Source organism: Nothobranchius furzeri, chromosome 5 (genome assembly GCF_043380555.1).
Source record: "Nothobranchius furzeri strain GRZ-AD chromosome 5, NfurGRZ-RIMD1, whole genome shotgun sequence".
Lineage (NCBI taxonomy): Eukaryota > Metazoa > Chordata > Actinopteri > Cyprinodontiformes > Nothobranchiidae > Nothobranchius > Nothobranchius furzeri.
The window spans coordinates 35,287,870-35,307,426 of NC_091745.1; the positions used below are offsets into that span (position 1 = coordinate 35,287,870).

The 19,557-nt window shown below is 43.3% G+C and overlaps 1 protein-coding gene across 2 annotated transcripts in view; it reads left to right on the forward strand.

Annotated features, from left to right (window-relative positions):
- Nucleotides 1–3,933: 3,933 nt before the first annotated feature.
- csmd1a (CUB and Sushi multiple domains 1a) overlaps nucleotides 3,934–19,557 on the forward strand; it is a 152,612-nt gene continuing 136,988 nt past the window's right edge. For both annotated transcript variants that reach the window (XM_070551618.1, XM_070551619.1), the window contains exon 1: nucleotides 3,934–4,466. In XM_070551618.1, the coding sequence (XP_070407719.1) occupies nucleotides 4,289–4,466 (178 nt within the window). In that variant the 5' untranslated portion in view covers nucleotides 3,934–4,288. The remainder of the gene's footprint in view (nucleotides 4,467–19,557) is intronic.

Genomic DNA, 19,557 nt, shown 5'->3' on the forward strand with positions numbered 1-19,557 from the left:
CAACGTAAAACTGGATCCATGCAAAAGAGGAAAAAGGATGTTTCAATTATAAATTCTACCTTAGCGTTTCACTTTTCAGGTATTCCATTGTTCCCAGTCACTGGAGTGGGAACACCACTCCAGTGACTCCTAGGTCCAGAAACACTATACACTTCTAGAGTCAAAAGTTCAAAAGTTTTATTTGAGGCATCCTAACTGCCTTTGTCACTCATAAGCACAGATTTCAGCTCTACTTGTTTGCATTTACTTTCTACTTGTGTTCAATGAAGTATAACCCAAACACCGGTGTCTATTGTTGCATCTGTGAGTGTGTGTGCTTGTGTGTGTGTGCGTGCATGCATTTGTGTGTGTGCGTAAATGTGTGTGTGTGTGCATGCATTTGTGTGTGTGCATGCATGTGTGTCTGTGTGGGTGTGTGTGCATTTGTGTGTGTGCGTGCATGTGTGTGTGTGTGTGTGTGTGTGCATTTGTGTGTGTGCGTGCATGTGTGGGTGTGTGTGTGCGTGTGTGCATGTGTGTGTGTGTGTGCACACATTTGTGTGTGTGCATGCGTGTGTGCATGTGTGTCTGTTCGCATGCATTTGTGTGTGCATGCATGTGTGTCTGTGTGTGCACACGCATTTGTGTGTGTGTGTGTGTGTGCGCGTGCGCACGCATTTGTGTGTGTGCGTGCATGTGTGTCTGTGTGTGTGTGCATGTGTGTGCAAGCTTTTTTGTGTGGGCGTGTGTATGTGTGTGTGTGTGAGAGAAACCACGTTCAACAGTTAAATTTGACCCTACTAATCCGACCCCGCTGCTTACTCTATTAACGCCCCACCAGCTGCACTTTGCCCCAACACTCGGAGAGAAATAAACACACAGAAAACACAACTCAGGCGTGAAGAATTCCTCTTAGATGCCAAAGCATGTACCATCCCAACACATGTTCATGGAAAGAGACACGCCCTGCGGGACAAAAGTGTAGATACACATAAATAATCTGACACTTTTATTTACACTTGCACATGCATTCATGCATACCATCTGAATGTGCACGGTGCATACGCACAAAGACAGCTGCAGAACAGACTAGGCCCGAGTACCCTCTTGGAAGACTTTTGGTTGGTGAGCAGAACACAGAAACTTTCCCCGGCGTCTGTTCTTTTGCTAATCGGAACATGCTGCCCAGACTCATAAGTGCGACCTTCTGGGACCCCGAGGGACAAATCAGAGGAGGCGCAGCGGCTGCAACAGTTTGACTGGCTGTTTAGTGACTTGGCAGATATTTTGGCCAGTTAGCTGACCCACTCTGTTCATGCTGCTGCAGAGGTCAGTGAGTAATGGTGCATTAAACTGATGGATAGCTTCTCTGTATGAGTTCAATCTTGCAAATATTTGCACATGTGCATTCTATGTGCAACAGCATGTCCGTGTGTTTAATTTGGCATGTATGAGCAATCAATGCATACAAGGACTCACGCAAAACAACAGGGAGGGGGCTGTCCCATTGCTCATCAGACATCAAGCAAGAGGTGGCAAGAGGCATCGATATGGCCAAAGCTCATTCTCCTGGGCCCACCTGTCGATTACACTGGTGAAGACAAGCTGCTTGAGCCTCAATCCATCCTCCGCAGCTTCCTGTGGGCCTGTAGACACCTGAAGAATTCTGATACCAGCAGGGAATAAGGGACCTCCTGCACACACAGTCAGATACACACCGGTTTGTTGCTGCTGCATAATCCATTGTGTTATATAACTCTCCAGAGGGATACAAATGTATCGCCCATGTGGCAGCAACTTAGTTCATGCGTGCTGAATGCAATTGACTATCATCAAGGTGTTCACCGAAACATCCATCCATCAATTTTCTGAACCCGCTTGTCCATGTAGGGTCGCACGGGGGTGGGATGGGGGGTGGGGGGGCTCTTGCTGCAAGGCAACAGCTCTAACCACTGCGCCACTGTGCAGCCCATTCACAGAAACATGCAAAATGTGATGTACACAAAGCTCCTCTGTGGATTTTATTCACTTGGCAGAGTTAATAACTCCAAACAAAGTGTATCACTAGAAATACCAGTTTTACACCTTTATAGGCACAACTTACTCTCAAAACCTGACTATTGCAGGTATGATTGCTGTGATTTATAGTTTCTAAGAGTTCCTGAATATATGTCAAAAGGCCAATACTTCAACAGAATTCTGCTGATTTAGAGATTAAATCAGATTCAAGATGCAAGTTTATTCTCTCAGTTAATTATTGTTTATTAATGAAGCGTGTCACACATCCACAAAGGAGACGTAAATGTGGGCAGCTACCTGATACCCTAGGGATTAAACGCCTGGCAGTAAAGGATTGGTTTAAAGTCGATGTTTAAAGAGTTGCAGGTTTGTAGTGGTGTGTGGGTCAGGGCGTGATAACGATTCATACATTATTTTTATTTTATGAAAGTTTTAAAGTTCATTCCACTCAAATGACTGTACAGAAGAATACACACTACAAAAGTCAGGTAAAACAAATCAAACATTTAAAATCAATAAAAAATATAATCAATCAGTTAAAAATAATATGAGTAAAGACAATAATCTAAATAAGGATTAACATAATTTAAAACAAATAAAACCTATAAATTACAACAAAGTCTGATAAATAAGTAATAATAACCCAAATCTTATAAAGCTAGTTAAATAAACAGATGTTTAATTTTGATTAATGACATCATTAACTCCGCCTACACCTGTGTTCACACCTGTGTTAGCGCAGACTTTAATCAGATCTTCATGCTGCTGTTCTGGTTCAGTTCTGCTTCTGTTTGCAGGTTTTAACCGTTTCCGGGTCTGCACCTCCGCCTCCTGATGACAGGAGCGCATGCGGCGCCAGTCTGTGGCTTCAGCACCATGGACAGCTCCCGGGCTGCTTCTTCAAAACTAATTTACAGCTTTCCGGATGGACTCCTCCTGCTGACTTAACGCAAATAAATCTTGCTAATAGAGCACAAATTATTGATTACTATGAAGGTCATATCAACCACAACTAATGCATCCGCAGTATTCAAACCCAGAGCTGATGCCATTGATTTAAACCTCATCTGATTTCTGCGCTGCTGCATCAGAGACTCAGATTTTATTTATTTTATAATTCAGACTGTTAATCCAGATATAATGAAGATTATGAGCCACAGCATAACCAGAAGAGCTGGAGATGAGCAATCAGACCCCCCCCCCCCCCCCCCTCACCGACCCCCCTCAAATTAAAGGTCGATGACTCTCCCGAAGCTAGGTGGCAGAAGAGCCACACTGCAGCTCTGCGCCGTCATCATTCCATCTTTGCATTGCAAATAGCCCAGCCCCATCAGCCCCAATAACGGAGCCGCTCCATCTCTGAAATGAAAATCAGAGTTATGGTGGGATTGCCAGCGAGGTGGATTTTCTTTCATCAGCTTTCGGGACGGGATGCTGCCTGTCTAAGTGCCCCCCGCACACACACATGCACACGCACACGCACGTGCGCGCACACACACACACACACACACACAAATGACATGTATGTCTCACGTGAGATGAATTAACAGGTTTCATTTCTCCTCTAGGATTTACATTCCTCCCGGCTTTTCTCTCTCCACCGCCCACACCTCTCCGTTTCCACACACACACACACACACACACACACACACACACACACACACACACACACACACACACACACACACACACACACACACACACACACACACACACACTCACACACACACGCGCACACACACACGCGCGCGCGCACACACACACACACACACACACACACACACACACACACACACACACACACACACACACACACACACACACACACACACAGGGCAATCTCCCCACCACATTCTTTCTTTCTCTCTCTCTCTCTCTCTCTCTCTCTCTCTCTCTCTCTCTCTCTCTCTCTCTCTCTCTCTCTCTCTCTGCCTGCTTTGATTTCCGATCCATGAAGGTTGCCTTCAAATTCGGACTCATCTCCACCCTCAGCTGCTTTACCGGGTTTTTATGTATTCATCTTTAGTAGGAGGGGGGTGAAGATGCTGAGCAGCAGACGCCGGTGCGCGTCTACAGAGATCCTCACACTTGATGCCCCTCTCAGCAGAGATGGTTGAGCCCTCGTCCAGGTTGCTGTGTTCCTCTCCAAAAACCCAGTCTCACTCACTCCTCTCCTATCAGCTGACGCTGCGCGGCGGGCGGCTCGGTCTGCTTCTCCTGTGAGGAGGGAACCCACTTCGACCTGCCACAGCGAGACGCCAGGCTGCACGCTTATGTTGTAGTTGAGAACATGAAGGGGATTTACAGGGACGGATCCTACGACGGATCTATTGAACTGCGGGACGTTTTCAACAGGAGATGCGTTAAATGTGGCCGGAGGGACTTTGTTCAAGCCAAAACGATGCGGATTAGGACGGGAGTTGTTTTCTGGAACCTCATCTTTTCACTGATGTTCACTTGTGTGAAAGGTACGAGCCACTGCAGCAATTCTCTGTTCTTAATGCGCCTCAATGTGTGTGCGTGTTTGTGCGCGCGCGTGTGGGGAGAAATCAAAAGCTTTAATGTTTCAGACGTGCGCAAATGAGGCGGCCGCGGCGCTCTGGATGGACTTTTTCAGGGGCGCATTTCGGCGGTTTTGCGCTCAATGCAGGCTTTGACTGAGCCGCTCAATAGTGGTTCTTGCGGTAGCCTACGCTCTTTCTAATAGCCTACGTGAGCTGCTTTGCTTAGTGGGCTAACTAGTGAATTGTTGAGCCGCAAGTGCACACACTGCAGATTTCTCAGAAGATTCTGATTGATTGGGAAAGAAAGCAGCCTCTTTTGAGCGGCTGAGTTTATAGATGAGGGGATTTGCGTCAGGCCAGGATGGAACTGAAAGCATGCAGGGGCCGAGGTAATAAGTGGAACCAATCTGGTGACTGGTGTTTATCGGACTTGGAAGTGTGAGCAGGTGAAAGGTGGGCTTGTTAGCATTCAAGAGACTCTCTTTCTCTCTCTCTCTCTCTCTCTCGCTCTGTCTCTCAGGGTCTGCTCTAATCCCTAACATAAAAGCATTCAAACCAGGACTTTTAGAAATCAGACTTTCTGAGACATTCGACCTCAGTTTCTGGTTTCCTGCTGAATCCAGTTTATTGGCCTTATGGAAAAGATAGAAGCTGATAAAATGATCATTTTTGACTCAGCACCAGTGTCTCTGTGTTGCACGTGAAACTCTTATTCTGGTTGGAATTAAAACCACAAGGAAGGAAAATGAATCAATCACCCCCCCCCCCCTCAAAACACCGACCTGTGTTCTACCTGTGAGGCAGCAAGCATACCTAGTTATCTGTTGAATGCATGTATGTGTTTCTGAGCAGATACCAATTTACATGCAGATTTACACACACACACACACACACACACACACACACACACACACACACACACACACACACACACACACACACACACACACACACACACACACACACACACACACACACACACACACATCTTGAGTAATTCTCATGTCTGTCTTTTGGGGGTGGATGTGCAGCATAACAGCGCTGAGACAAGAGCGAGTTGACTGGAGCCGAGTCGGTGCTGTTTCATCACCACCCACATTGAGGCAATGTCAAACCTTGAGGCCGTTGCCAATCCTCCTGGTTCTATTACTTATTAGGGAGGCAGCCGGCCGGGAATTGGCTAGTGAGAGAAGGGAGAGTCTGAGGAGGAGGGGGAGGGGGAGGCCTTGCTCCCCTCTTTTGGAATTAAGGAACTGCTGGTCCTCTGCTCTGTCGGGTGACACACTGTTTGCAGAGTTGAATAAAAACATGAAATATAGATTATAGATTAAATTTTTTATGTTGTCACGAAAACAAAACCAAGAGAATCTTATCTAGACACGAGACCGGGTCAGGATCCAGGAGCACGGTTTTGATTCTCAGTTCTACTGCTTAAACTAGATCATTTATCCACTCTTCACATGCGTTGTGTCATCTGATCATAAACCAAATGCATTTTAGATAAAACCCAAGTTCATACACTCGGAAATTAAAGCTCAGCTATCAGACCGTTCAGTTGTCGTTCTCACTGAACCACCACACTTCCCTGGGTTCTCCACTCATCACACCTCTGGTGTGAGAGGTTCTCCGCTCAGTAATATGAGAGCAGGAGAAACAGCCGGCTGCTACCTCTTCAACTTTAGGACAAGCTACCAGAGTGTGAAAAAGAAAAACAGTCACGGACAACAAAAGACATTTGGACCTAGAAAACTATGACTGGTGTTTAGCGCTATCTAGTTTACTCTGGCGTAGTGGGTTTCTGGTTCTGGCAGAAGCGTCTCAATGAAGATACCCAAGGAGAGGGATCAGTGTTCCTCAACTGCACCAAAACATTCTTAATCTTTGCATATTAGAAACTTCCAGGTTTTATTCCAACATGAATCACATCGTGGACGTTTGTAACAAAAGGCTCATTGCAGCTCATACAGTCACAGCTTTGTGAGATGCTCTTAGACTTAGAATGTTTAGAGTCATGGCCAAGCTTCCTGCATCTATTTGTTCTCAGATAACCAATGACTGGGAGCTTGACTGAACCAGTTTTGGATTGGGCTTTTCTCAGATGGACTGGGTTTTTGGTTCATGCCTGTGGTGCGAAAGCAGGAATGAGCTGGAAGTTGAGAGCAGAGGACGCTAATGTCTCCAACATTACAGGGATCCGTTAGCATCAGGAGAAATGTATCCATCTGGTTTTGTGATTACAAAGGATCCGAAGAGTCCAAAACAAATCAAAGCAACTTTTGTTCAAAATCTAAAAAACTTGATTTTGACTATTACCTATAAATAATAAAATCATGCATTTTCCTGGGGAAATGTATAAAAACATGCTTCCCAGATTTACTCTTGTGTCAAAAAGGAGTTTTTTAATTTAATTTTTATTTTATTTTCCAATGAAAAGTCAGTAATTACTGGTAGTCAGGTGATTCCTGAACATACGATAATCTGGTCACTAAGCCACAGATGAAGACTTTATCTCAAAGTGATTATGTAAACAAGACGGAATGGCTACAGAGGCTAATCTGGATTACAATTTGTGTAATTATACTCTATCTACAAGGAATGTGGTACAGGACTTTATTCCTCAGCCTCCAAGGTTCCTGATCTCCTCATGAGCAGCCATGAGAAGTAGATTTTGTTCACTGCTTGTATCACATCCCAGCGTACGTTCCCTCACTGACCTCCTGTCTTTGGTTTTAGACGTGGGCTGAGCTCTTAGGAGCTGCTGATGAGTCTCCGTGAAGGTCGGATACAGCTTACTGACTCTGCTTAAGTCACTTACAATATAGGCAGTTCTCCTGGCGATGAGATATTGGCAATATCTTGTCTTCAGGAAGAAAAATAGCCAACAGTTTGTTGAGATTAAATGTAATAGGTTCACTGGAGGCTGCTTCCCAAGTCAAGGCCACAGATTCAAGGTGGACTGCATCTTACATCTCCGGAGACCATTTTTCCCTGACTGGATTAATATCTCTCTGTTAAATCCCTACAGTGACATGCTTGATACTAAAAATGTCTCCATTTTTTTCAACTTGGTCATCAGTGAGTAAAATCTGCAAAAGCTGATATGGGAGAAGTTTGCTGTCACATCGCTCCTCAGATATGGTGTTGAAACTACTTTTTTAAAGACGGAATACAAATGAGCTTTTGAGTGAGACCGAACTATTAAACCAATATCTGCAGGTATAATGAGGCTTTGCAGATTCATGTCAAGTCCAGTTATGGAGTCCCAATTGCTTTTGATGCACTGTAACCATTTAAGTTCTCATTCCCACCATGTCTTTATCTGTTTGGTCCACAGATACTTTAGTTTGTTTCTGTTTCTGGATGTTTGATACGAACAGACATAGCTAATCATCAGTACGATAAAAGCTGAGAATAAGCAGGAGATTTGATTCATCTGTGGCTCTGGTTAGCCCTGCTGAAGCCTGAACCCTGAATGTTGCCTTTCAGGCGTTATAATGGCAGACCGCTGCTCCTCAGGAATGAATCAAAAGCAGAAAAAAATATTTCCCTAAAGGGATTATAAGGTTTCAATTATATTTTCCTCTACCCAAAACTGTCACAAGTAAACATTTATTCATATTAAAAATGCTGTAATGAACAGTTTCTATCTAGTGTTCATATCTATTACATCTAATCAAATCACAGGTTTATATCTAAAGTACTTGTGGCACCTGCTGTATCTGCCGACCCTATCTACTCATGGTGTTTATCAAATCTGTCCTATCTACTGTATCTATAGTCCTGCCTACTGTATCTGTCATCTACAGTGTCTATACCAAACACATAAGCTACTGCATCCATTGTCCCTGCAGAATTAATTGCAGTTTACATAACTGAGTACGGTATTCATAGTACGTACCATATCTGTTTATCATATTCATCACATCTAGAGCCAGATCTGTTAGATGCATCGATCATGTCTATAGATGTCTTTGTATAAAATGGCATCATCTACCGCATCTATTTTATCTATCAACCACATCTTCGGTCATTCGTTCATAAATTTTTCACTCCTGAGCAGGGTCACAGACGCTGGCGTCCAAACCACAGGAAAAAAGGAAAAAGACTTCCAGTCCATCACAGAGGCATGTGAGACATGAAGGGACAGTTCAGACGGTGTCGTTCAAATAGCATGCCTGGTTTTGTTCTGTGGGAGGAAATCAGAGTGCCTGGACCCCCCTCTTCCCCACCCACACACACACACACTCGAAGAACGTGTGGTCTTTGTGAAGAAAGGCCACAGTTGGGATTTGCACCTGTGACCTTCTTGCTGCGAGGCGACAGTGCAGCTCTCTAGATCTATATCACACGTGTCCTTCCACCAGCTCCATCTGTGAAACCTATCTACTATATTCTATCTTCAGTCACTTTAACCATCTGTTGTGCTTCCTGTGAAAAAGAAGATTGTGTTAAATTGATTACAAATATCTCAAAGGGTGATAATTACATGATTAATCATTTCTTTCACTCCCTAATATTTTATTTTGACAGCAGAACAGATTGTCTACGCAACTTCTTACCGGCAGGCCGAGTCAGACAGAATTTATGGTTTAATCTGCTTCTGAGATGCACAAAGACCAAAACGTCAGAAGAAAGAAGTGTTTATTTATTTATTTATCAGCACCAAATTGCCATTAACTGACGTTGCTGCTTTGAACACTTCCTGGGTTCCTTTGTGGGAACAAAACCCTTTGCGGGGTGTTAAAGTGTGCTTTCAAGCGAGAAAACAGATTCAGACTTCTGCAGAAAAATTATCGATCGCCTGTTAATGTGATTTCAGGCCGCCGTGCCGTCTACATCACCCTTTCATCCCGGCCACAAGAGCCACAGCTCTAAAAGCACATTTCCATCCACCTTTGTCCGCTGCATTAAGAAAAGGTGCAGCACACGAGTGTGTTATTAATAAATGTGGAACCGTTTAGGTTTCTGTTCTCGTGTCAGAACCCGCGTGCTGCTGTTATTTCCCCACTGAAGCTCGATCTGAGTTGAGTCACAAGACTTGATACAAGGATACTCACTGTCACAGGAAGGGTGAACACCAGTCCAACGACTATCATCTCACTGCAGAGAAAAAATAAATGTGACAGCAATTTCAGAACTGCACTTTCAGTCTAACCTGTGGAAATTGCGAGTACTGACAGCAGCAGTCAGTTAAAAGAGGGAGAATTTTATTTTACTTTTCTGGACGTCTGTTTACAAAAGACAATTAAAAAACATGCAAAATATTATGTATGCACATATTTGATTATTATATTTGGTATTTTAGCAAAATTTTATATTTTGGAACATTTTAAGTTGGTTTCTACTAAAACTGCCAGATGCAAATTAAATAAAATTTAAGGCGCGTTGGTTTGGATATGAGGACTTGGTAACGGGCAGGTTGACACATCACTCTGAACATCTGTCTCATTTTCACAGTTTCACTGACATGTTTAGTAAGTAAGAATTAAGTTTAGTCATTTAGGGAAGTGGTTGGTCTGAGCGGACCTCACCGTTTTCAGTCTGAATTAAGAGTCTCGAGCTTCCAGTGAAACAAGCGTTTGTGCTCGCTGATGTAGCAATCACACACAACTGCTCAGAGGTTACGGCTGCTCAGGACAGTGAACACGGCCCCTGCCCTTCCACATCGAGAAATGCAGCACCATTTCTGCTAACCCTGTAAAGTCTAATGAGCTCAGTGAGTTAAATCATGTTTCTGTAGTTCTGAAGCTGCAGGTTTGATCGCTTTTTAGGCCTCAGGGTTTCTCACAGATGGTTTTCTTTCTTGTGCTTTTCTAGCAGACAAAATAGCAATTAAAAAAAATACATCTAACCCATTTTATCTGGGAAGCATGTCCAGTGCCTGTCAGCGATGGATTGTCTTGACCTTGATTCAGTCTTGATACAGAATTCTGTTTCTTTTATTGCCGTTTTTCGCTGAAGCAATAGAAACTGATAACTTCAGGGGCAATATACCTTTTCCTCAAATAGGATGGTACATTTAAATATGCATTCTATGAGTGAGTACGAATCAAAAAGAGAATAACCTGATACATGCAGACGAATCCTTTTGGAATATTTGATGCAGTAGTAACCAGGAAGATCCAGCACCACCCTGGAATCTGGTTGGCTGGTATTAGGCTGGTCGCCCCGTAATCGGAAGGTTGCAGTTCGAGTCCCGCTCAGTCTGTCGCTGTCGTTGTGTCCTTGGGCAAGACACTTAACCCATGTTGCCTGCTGGTGGTGGTCGGAGGGACCGGTGGCGCCTGTGCTCAGCAGCCTCGCCTCTGTCATTGCGCCCCAGGGCAGCTGTGGTTACATCGTAGTTCATCATCATCAGTGTGTGAATGGGTGTGTGAATGGGTGAATGACTGGTTGTGTTGTAAAGCACCTTGGGGGGTTCCAGGACTCTAGAAGGTGCTATATCAAATACAGGCCATTTACCATTTTGGTCCTTCTCTTGTTTTCCTTACTCTGACACTGTCAAAAACATTCACCCTTCCATTCTGTTTCACCTATAATCAAATATTGGGTTGGAGATAAGGAGAGTTTTGGGTCTCATCCCAGTGGAACAAACCCCAGAGGAAGATAGGAAGGAGGTGTCAACATATCCAAATCATTTTTGGGTTAGGGTTATGGTCTATATTTTTAATCGTAAGAGGAAGCTAGAACACAGACCAAACAGCAAATGCAGATGTTTAACAACTGGAGAAACTTGAGCATGGGTCACACGGCAAGATAATTGTGACCCAATTCTAACAATCTTAAAGATGCAACCCAATCAGATTGTCATGTTGTGGTGTAAATACCTAACCCATGACATACAGAATCAACACAGAGACTTGGTTAAAAGGTTTAAATAATTTATTAAAAAGGGGAACCAAGGGAGCAGCATAAACGTAGCTGAGATCTTCAAACAGGAATCCAGTGCAGGGATCTGCGGACAGATAGGAGTTAGATCCAACTCGAGGGTGGTAACAGGGAATCAGAGTTATGTGGAGGACTTACAGTATGGAGAGAGGGAATCGCTTGAAGGGGGAGTGGTCCGGTCTGGGTTGAATGGGTTACCCTGAGGCTGAGATCCAGAGAGTTAGACGTGGAGGGAGCTGAGCTTGAAGACGTGTAAATCCGGGAGGGCATAGGTGGGCTACCGGTGGTGGTTCTGGTCAGGGTGAGACTGAGGGACGAGCGGGGTTGGAGTTCCAGAATGCTGCCAGTCTGGGATGAGGGTGGAGGTTTGTCTGGGAACAAGAGCAGGAAGGTAAAAATGCTAAAATCCAATATTTTTATTTATTTATTTTTTTGTTTATTTCAAACAAAAAAAACACACAATTAAAAAAACAATATTAAAAAAAAACATCAAAATCTCAAAAGGTCTAAGAGCTCGAATCTAATACGCGAAGTGGCTGTTAGAAGGCACCCAGGTAGAGTAATCATCCAGCGAAGTGAAGGTGTCTCTCAGCTGCTTAAATGCTCCCTGGCCGGCTGATGAGCAGATAGTCTGCAGCTTGGCCACCTCCGGACACACCCGCCTGCAGAAGGAAACTCAAAACCAAAGAGTGATGGCAGAAACAACCCAGACCGTGACACAGATTCAATTCAGTTTCAAATAAGTTTATTTATAAAGCGCCAAATCAGGACAAGAGTCGTCTCAAGGACCTTCACACAGTAAACATCCCACTACAGGTCAGTTCATTTTGCCAATCAGTAAAAAGTTTCCTGTATAAGGAAGCCAGCAGGTTGCATCGAGTCACTGACTAGTGTCAGAGTCTTTACAGCAATCTTCATACTAAGCAAGCATGCAGTGACAGTGGAGAGGAAAACTCCCTTTTAACAGGAAGAAAGGAAGATAATCCTACCATTTGTGGAGTGAGAGCACCAATCCTATCATAACTCCAGGCATTCCAACATGTTCTCTTACTTCTGTCTGATTTTGGAGGACAAGCAAACGTGCTGCCTGTTGAATGTGACTTTTAGCCAATCAGGTGAAGCGACAGAAGCAAACTGCCCACTCCAAAGTCACGTTGGATCTGGTGAGATTTCCTGTTTAACCGGAGAATACCTGTGTGTGAAATCAATGTGTGTCCAGTGTGTAGTAACCGGAGCATTGCCACATGCTGCAGGAGCGAAACTGGTACATTTGGGATTTTTCATCATCACACATCGAGTCTCTCATGCGTGGAAAATTGTCTGACAGTTTAAAACCTGCATTGTGAACCGGCCCCAAAAACTGTGCCCTGATACCATTCCCACCTCTTCCTGATCATCTGAAACATTCAACAAAAAGTTTACTAAAGAGTCAGCAAATAAAGCAGTTTTGAGTCAAGTTCCACGTATTTAAGAATAGTGAGCTATGCTTGCTCAAAGTTTTATTCATGTAGGAGGAAATGCGGGACAAAGCTCAATGCATCTTTATCCATTATTTACTCCAGGTTACTGTTGTGGAGTCAAGCTCTGTTTTCACTTTCCAAACCGTTTAACCAAAGAGGTTACAAGTACAGCAAAGTTGCAGAAGATTCATGAGCAGCTACTGCCTGCAGGTGGAGAAAGTGTTAAATCTGCAGCAGCTGGTACTTTTTTGCATGCTTGATCTAAATCTGCAGAACTAAACTGCTGCCTCCATTACTTTTCTTTTCCTGCAGGGCCAGGAGGCTGTGTGGAAATGGTCAAACAAATTAAGGAGAAAATACACACCCAGCTGAACATTAATAAGGCTGTTTGTGAGCCTGTAACTATGTTGCAGGCAAGTTTCAACTGGAAGGAGATGTCTACCCAGAGAGTAAAGACTGTCGAATAATGTTTTAGCCTCTGCCAGTGTCTACAGGTAGAAGAAGACAGACTGTTCGTTTTATCTTCTTCTCCGTTTCCCTTTTCAGGGGAAGCAAAGGGTTGATGTTTGTGTTTGTTTGGGAGATTGGAGGCTAGAGAGACAAGCATCCTATTAGATGTGCGGTTGGCTCACACTTTTGTGTTGTACAGCAGCTCTCACTGTGGTGGTCTGGCATTGGGCGCAATATAGCTCAGCTGCTACTTTGAGACGGTTACTGGTGTCTAGCCATAAAACACTGGATCTACTGGGAAGGAGCTGAAGCATCAGCAGCACGCTGATTTGGGGAAACAGTTATTATACTTGGCTACAAGAATCACATAATCACTCTGTGAGTGTGCATTTGCTCATGTGCCAGCTGTGTTTGTGTGGCGATGTATTTGAATGTAGCATTTTTCACCTCAGCGGTTGGCAATTTAAAACCACCAAATGGAATATTTCTGTACCCGTTTTCCAAATTGCACCGACACACTCATGAGGTAATAGTCATTCGCTAGAAAGCCTCTTTTCTGTTTTTGTTGTATGGAGCCCATTTCCCTTTCATCGAGCATGCAGACAAGCGTAGTAGGGGCTGCGATTATACACATTCTATCAGAATGAATTGTGAGGGTGCAGCACAGCCATGCAGATAAAATCCTTTTCTATGGGGACATCACTTTTAAGATTTCTGTCTACTAAAGCTCTTGCAGTCATTACCGGTGTGTTCCTGGTTGTTCCGGTGAAAAATCAGTTTCCCATCCATTCCTATTTTATGTCCACTGACTCAGGGCACAGTACGTCAACAATCTAAGGGGAGAGTTCTTATATTTATAAAGAAGAAAATTGCAGACCTATCCTTGGGGTGGAGCATGACTGTAGCCCTGAAGGAACACATGGCTGAACCACAAGCTTCATCAACTGCAAACATCAACATTCACAGTTTGATCATTGGAATTTTTTTTTCTCCAATTGAATTCTGCAGACTTTCTCTATAATTGCAATATAAGAGCAACAATTCATGAGCAACGAAACATCTTTATTACTAATCTATTCACTTTTAGGGTTTGTGTCACTTTCCACAGCTTTGGAGTGACCAGTCCCAATAGTTCCACTGGATGCATAAGCAGCGCGTAACGTAATACCCAAGAGCTGTTTTCCCACCGGGAGCGTTTCAGATGCCAAACGGCAGCAAAAACGTTCCTTGCAGCAGATTCTGCAAGGTCACAAAATCACCAGAGAACTGAAAGACCACGCCTGATTTCAGCAGTTCATAAGCAAGGAGAAAGATGGCAGCACTAAATGAAAACTGAACGACTGAATGACTTTTATTTTGAAAGTTTCTGGATGTTTTACACTACTTTCATGTTTGACTTCCTGTTTGGCTCGATCTGAATTGTGGAGTTGGATGTGTCCTGGAAGTGTAAGTAACGTGTCCCAATGCCCCTGAACGTGACGGTGGAAAGGAAATGAAGTGTTGAATTTACTTAACCAAGTTATATCATCTGGTGTCACTAGTTACTTAAATGTAAAAAGTAATCTACTTTGCAATGTTAAAAGTAGATTACCCTTTAAGCGGCTAGTTTTAGTGGAACCAGATGACATGACTCGGTTAAGCGTGACGCAGACAGTGTGCTGTGGTTTAGTTGAACAATGGAGGGAAAATTATTTAAAAACTAAAGAAAGAAGAAAAGAAGAAAAACGGAATTTGTTGAAAGGAGTGAGAAAATCCAGCCCTCCAGCACAAGCACGCTTAACCCTCTGGAGGCAGGCGTTGCAGATTAGCAACCTGAAAACCTACCTACCTGGTAACTCCACATACACATTTCACGAACTCAGAAGTGCCCCTGAAGAACTTAGTTGTTCGTCCTTTTATCAAAACTTATTTTGAGCCTGAGAGGGTTAAAAATCGCACCACCATCCCGAGTTTAAACTTTATATCTAAACTGACATTTTACTATCTTTTATGGTTTTTAAATGAGCACAGTAAACCTTCCAACAATATTTGAACAACTCTTTTCACTCCCGTAACATTTTCTTTCTATATGAACAAATGAAACATCAGACACCTTTTCATCTTTTCCCTGATCGCTACAGAACACACGACTTCCTCCAGAGGAGCGAGTGCACGGTTCCATCACATCACAGTTCATTACTCTCCCTTTAAAAGATTGACCTTTTCTACTCATCATTTCTGCTACACAAAACACTGCAAAAATCCTACCTCAAGATTCAAGAATATTTTTGTAGTTTAGTTCTTGCTCATTAGCTGTTTGAGGCTCAGCTTTTGTTGGCGATTCTATTCTCTTCTATGCATGTGGCTAGCTACCATGGTGACCCTGATGTACCACGGACAGCAGCTTCAACATTTTCTTTTTCCAATTCATCTCAGACACACCAACAACTGTAGACATTTAATCTGAGCTCATACTATTAGAACAGGATACGCTAAATGTTGTAAATGATAGCAGAAAGATGATAAATGTGATAGACTGTAGTTGGATCAGTGACCTTCAAAAACTAGTAAAACATTCCTCAGTTAAACTTTTACCTTTGAAATGTTTTAGAGCAACCTGATGTTATTGTTTGCAGAAGGTGTGAAGGCAACAGTACAGCAGACGAAACCCACCAGCAGCTTTGTTGACCTTTGTTTTGCTGGGTAGGGACTATCTTTTCACTGTTCTGTAACCTGGCAGTGCTGATAGATATCTCTACACTGGCTGACTCATCTTTTAAGGTCAGGTGGAAATCAATGCAGGTTTACAAGAGGAACATTAGACTCCCCTTCCTTTTTTTATGGTGACAGGGGCTCATGATAAATGATGGTAAAATAGACAAGAAGGTCCCTTATCAAACACATACGACTGTGAGAGCTTGGAGTTTCAAGCACTTGCAACATATCTGCCGAAAATCGAGACAAAACAATGTGATTTAAAGTTCCAATTTCAGGCTTTAAAAGCAAAAATCAGTTGATTTGACTGTTTGTCCAACTGGTGCTCAGAACAGGACTCACTGCTGTTTATAATCACAAAGTGTGCATTTTAGCATTATTCAGTTATTCATGCAATCTGGTGATAATTTATTTGACCATGGTATGCATGAGCATGCAGAATTCAAAATGTACAATTACTATTTTAGACCATATTAGCGATTGCTGGTACTCAGATTTTCTTCTTTTAAATCAGTTTTAACCATTTAAAACATGTATGGACACATACTAATACGGTGATCCCTCGCTACTTCGTGGTTCGTTTATCGCGGATTCACGACTTCGCAGGTTTTTTCTTTGGAGCCTTATTCAAGGGAAATTCGCCGATTCGCGGTATTTTTCTCTGCGAAATATCAAGAAATTCCTGTTTATTTTCATCAATTTCATCATAAAATGCACTTTTTGTAATAAAACTATAAAAAAAAATCAAGTAAAAATACAGTACTATGTAAAGGGAGGGTTTTAAAAGTCTGAATACTGAATACGTACCTGTTAAATAAATACTGTAAATATGGTGTCCCTACTTCGCGGCTTTTCATTTATCGCGGCCAGGTCTGGAACGCATCTACCGCGATAAACGAGGGATCACTGTATAACAGAAAGGTTCTTATTTGTACTGTATGAAACCTTAGGGAACATTCAAAGATCAAAGCTGCATTTGTGACCAAAAGTCCCTGAAACTGTTAAATTAGCTTTAATCCACCATTTAAACTTGTGAAATGTCATTAGGCATCGATGATTTCTACCTCTGTGCTGCAGAAAGCATTAGCAAAAGCTCGGCTCCTTTCCAGGAAAGGTGTAATAGAGCTTGAAACATCTTCCAACTACTCTGAGTTCATGGAAGAAAACAGTTCATCTCACCCATCCTCAGCTGCATGGCTCATGACACATGCACACAACACCATCAGTGACTAAATATGTGTGCATGTGGGGGGAAAGATGGGAATGTTTTTGGTTCAAAGCATCTGCCAAATGACTCTTAACAGTTCTGCAGCAGCATTTGTTCCTCTTTGAAAGAGGACACTTGGTGAAAAGTTCCCTTTGTCTTTGAAAAAGTCAGTTGGGGTGTTTGAAGTGACTTAGAACTCTAACATAAAAATAAAATCACTTTTTAAGTTTTATTTTGATAAGGCAGCACTTCCAGTGTTTAAAAACCCACTAATCCTTGAGAGGACACTTACTGGTCCACTTGGACCTCTAAAGGTTTGACCCTAAAGGGTGTCTGAGGCTCATAGAAACATATTTAAAAACTTCGCAAATGTATTATTGATTATTTTGATAAAATTGATGAATGAATGTTATGATGGAGGAATACATCAACTCCCAGGGTTTCTGGCTGCGGCATCACTCAAACTTTGTTTTTGTGGTTTTAATAACCGGAGTCAGATCAGCTCGTGATTGCAATGAGATTTGGCCTGAAGAGGGATCTCTACTCTCCACGGCCAAACTGCTCACTAGAGAAAATGAGCAGACTTCTCCAGAATAAAACCGTACTCTTCCAACAGTTTGCTGATTGCTTTTCTGCGCTTGGTTTGCAGTTGGGAGCTGCCAGGCTGAGAACTGAAGGCTTTCTTGAAGGGTTAGGGTAATTTGTGTCAGTACAAAATAAAAAAAAACTCATGGAAGGAGTGGAATCAAGTGTCCTACTACATGCTCAAACATCAGCTGGAAAAAAGAAAAGCATAAAGACAGCTTTGTTGCTGTAATCCTATAGTATAACTGACCAGAGTAGAGCATATCCCAGAGATTTCATTAAGACTTCAGAAATTTGTGTCAGCTTGCAGGAATGAGCAAAATGCATCCCTTTTCCTTGAAACCTCTTAACATTGCCCAAATGACTCCCATTTTTAGATTGACTTGGTTGTCATCTGCAACATAAGCACGGTATAAAAACAAAGATGTCTGAGAGAGAGACGGGCCTTTACCTTGGCTACAGCATGCATGCAAACGAGTGCTGCAGTGGGTGTCCTTCTGCTCGTTTCATCCTGATCTTTAGTGGCTAATAAACAAGAGCCAAACACACAGAGGCATCTTCTTTAAAAGGTGAATTCACAACTCAATTAAAAACTTGATAACTCTGCATTTTTGCTCTATTCAACCCAAAAGTTTACAATAGCTGTTCCTGAAAGGAGAAAGAAAATCTCTCTTTAATTGGCCGTCAACAGAAATCTAAGAACAAAGGACACAAAGGTCATTTCTATATTTTTCTAATTTTATTAGAAAATAAACAGTCAGCTCTAAAAATATTTCAAGCTACTTTTTCCATCCATCCGTCCATCCGTCCGTCCGTCCGTCCGTCCGTCCGTCCGTCCATCCATCCATCCATCCATCCATCCATCCATCCATTTTCATCCGCTTATCCAGAGTTTATTAGAAAATAAACAGTCAGCTCTAAAAATATTTCAAGCTACTTTTTCCATCCATCCATCCATCCGTCCATCCGTCCGTCCGTCCGTCCGTCCGTCCGTCCATCCATCCATCCATCCATCCATTTTCATCCGCTTATCCAGAGTCGGGTCATGGGGGCAGTAGCCTAAGGCGAGAGGGCCAGACTTCCCTCTCCCCAGCCACTTGGGCCAGCTCCTCCAGGGGAATCCAAAGGCGTTCCCTGGCCAGGTGAGAGACATAGTCCCTCCACCGCGTCCTGGGTCTACCTTTAGGTCTCCTCCCGGTTGAACGTGCCGAGAAAACCTCACCAGGGAGGCGTTCAGGAGGCATCCTGACCTGATGCCCGAGCCACCTCAACTGGCTTCTCTCGATGTGGAGGAGCAGCCGGTCTACTCCAAACCCCTCCCGAATGATCGAGCTTCTCACCTTGTCTCTAAGGGCGAGCCCAGCCACTCTGCGGAGAAAACTCATTTTGGCCGCTTGTATCCACACTCTCATTCTTTCGGTCACTACCCAAAGCTCATGACCATAGGTGAGGGTATAAACGTAAATCGACCGGTAAATCGAGAGCTTCACTTTCTGACTCAGCTCTCTCTTCACCAGGACAGACCGGTACAACGCCCGCATCACTGCAGATGCAGCACCAATCCGCCTATCGATCTCACACTCCAGTTTTCCCTCACTTGTGAACAAGACCCCGAGATACTTAAACTCCTCCACTTGGGGCAGGGCCTCATCCCTGACCCGGAGAAGGCATTCTACCCTTTTCCGAATCAAGACCATGGTCTCAGATTTAGAGGAGCCGATTCTCATCCCGGCTGCTTCACACTCTGCTGCGAACCACTCCAGCGAAAGCT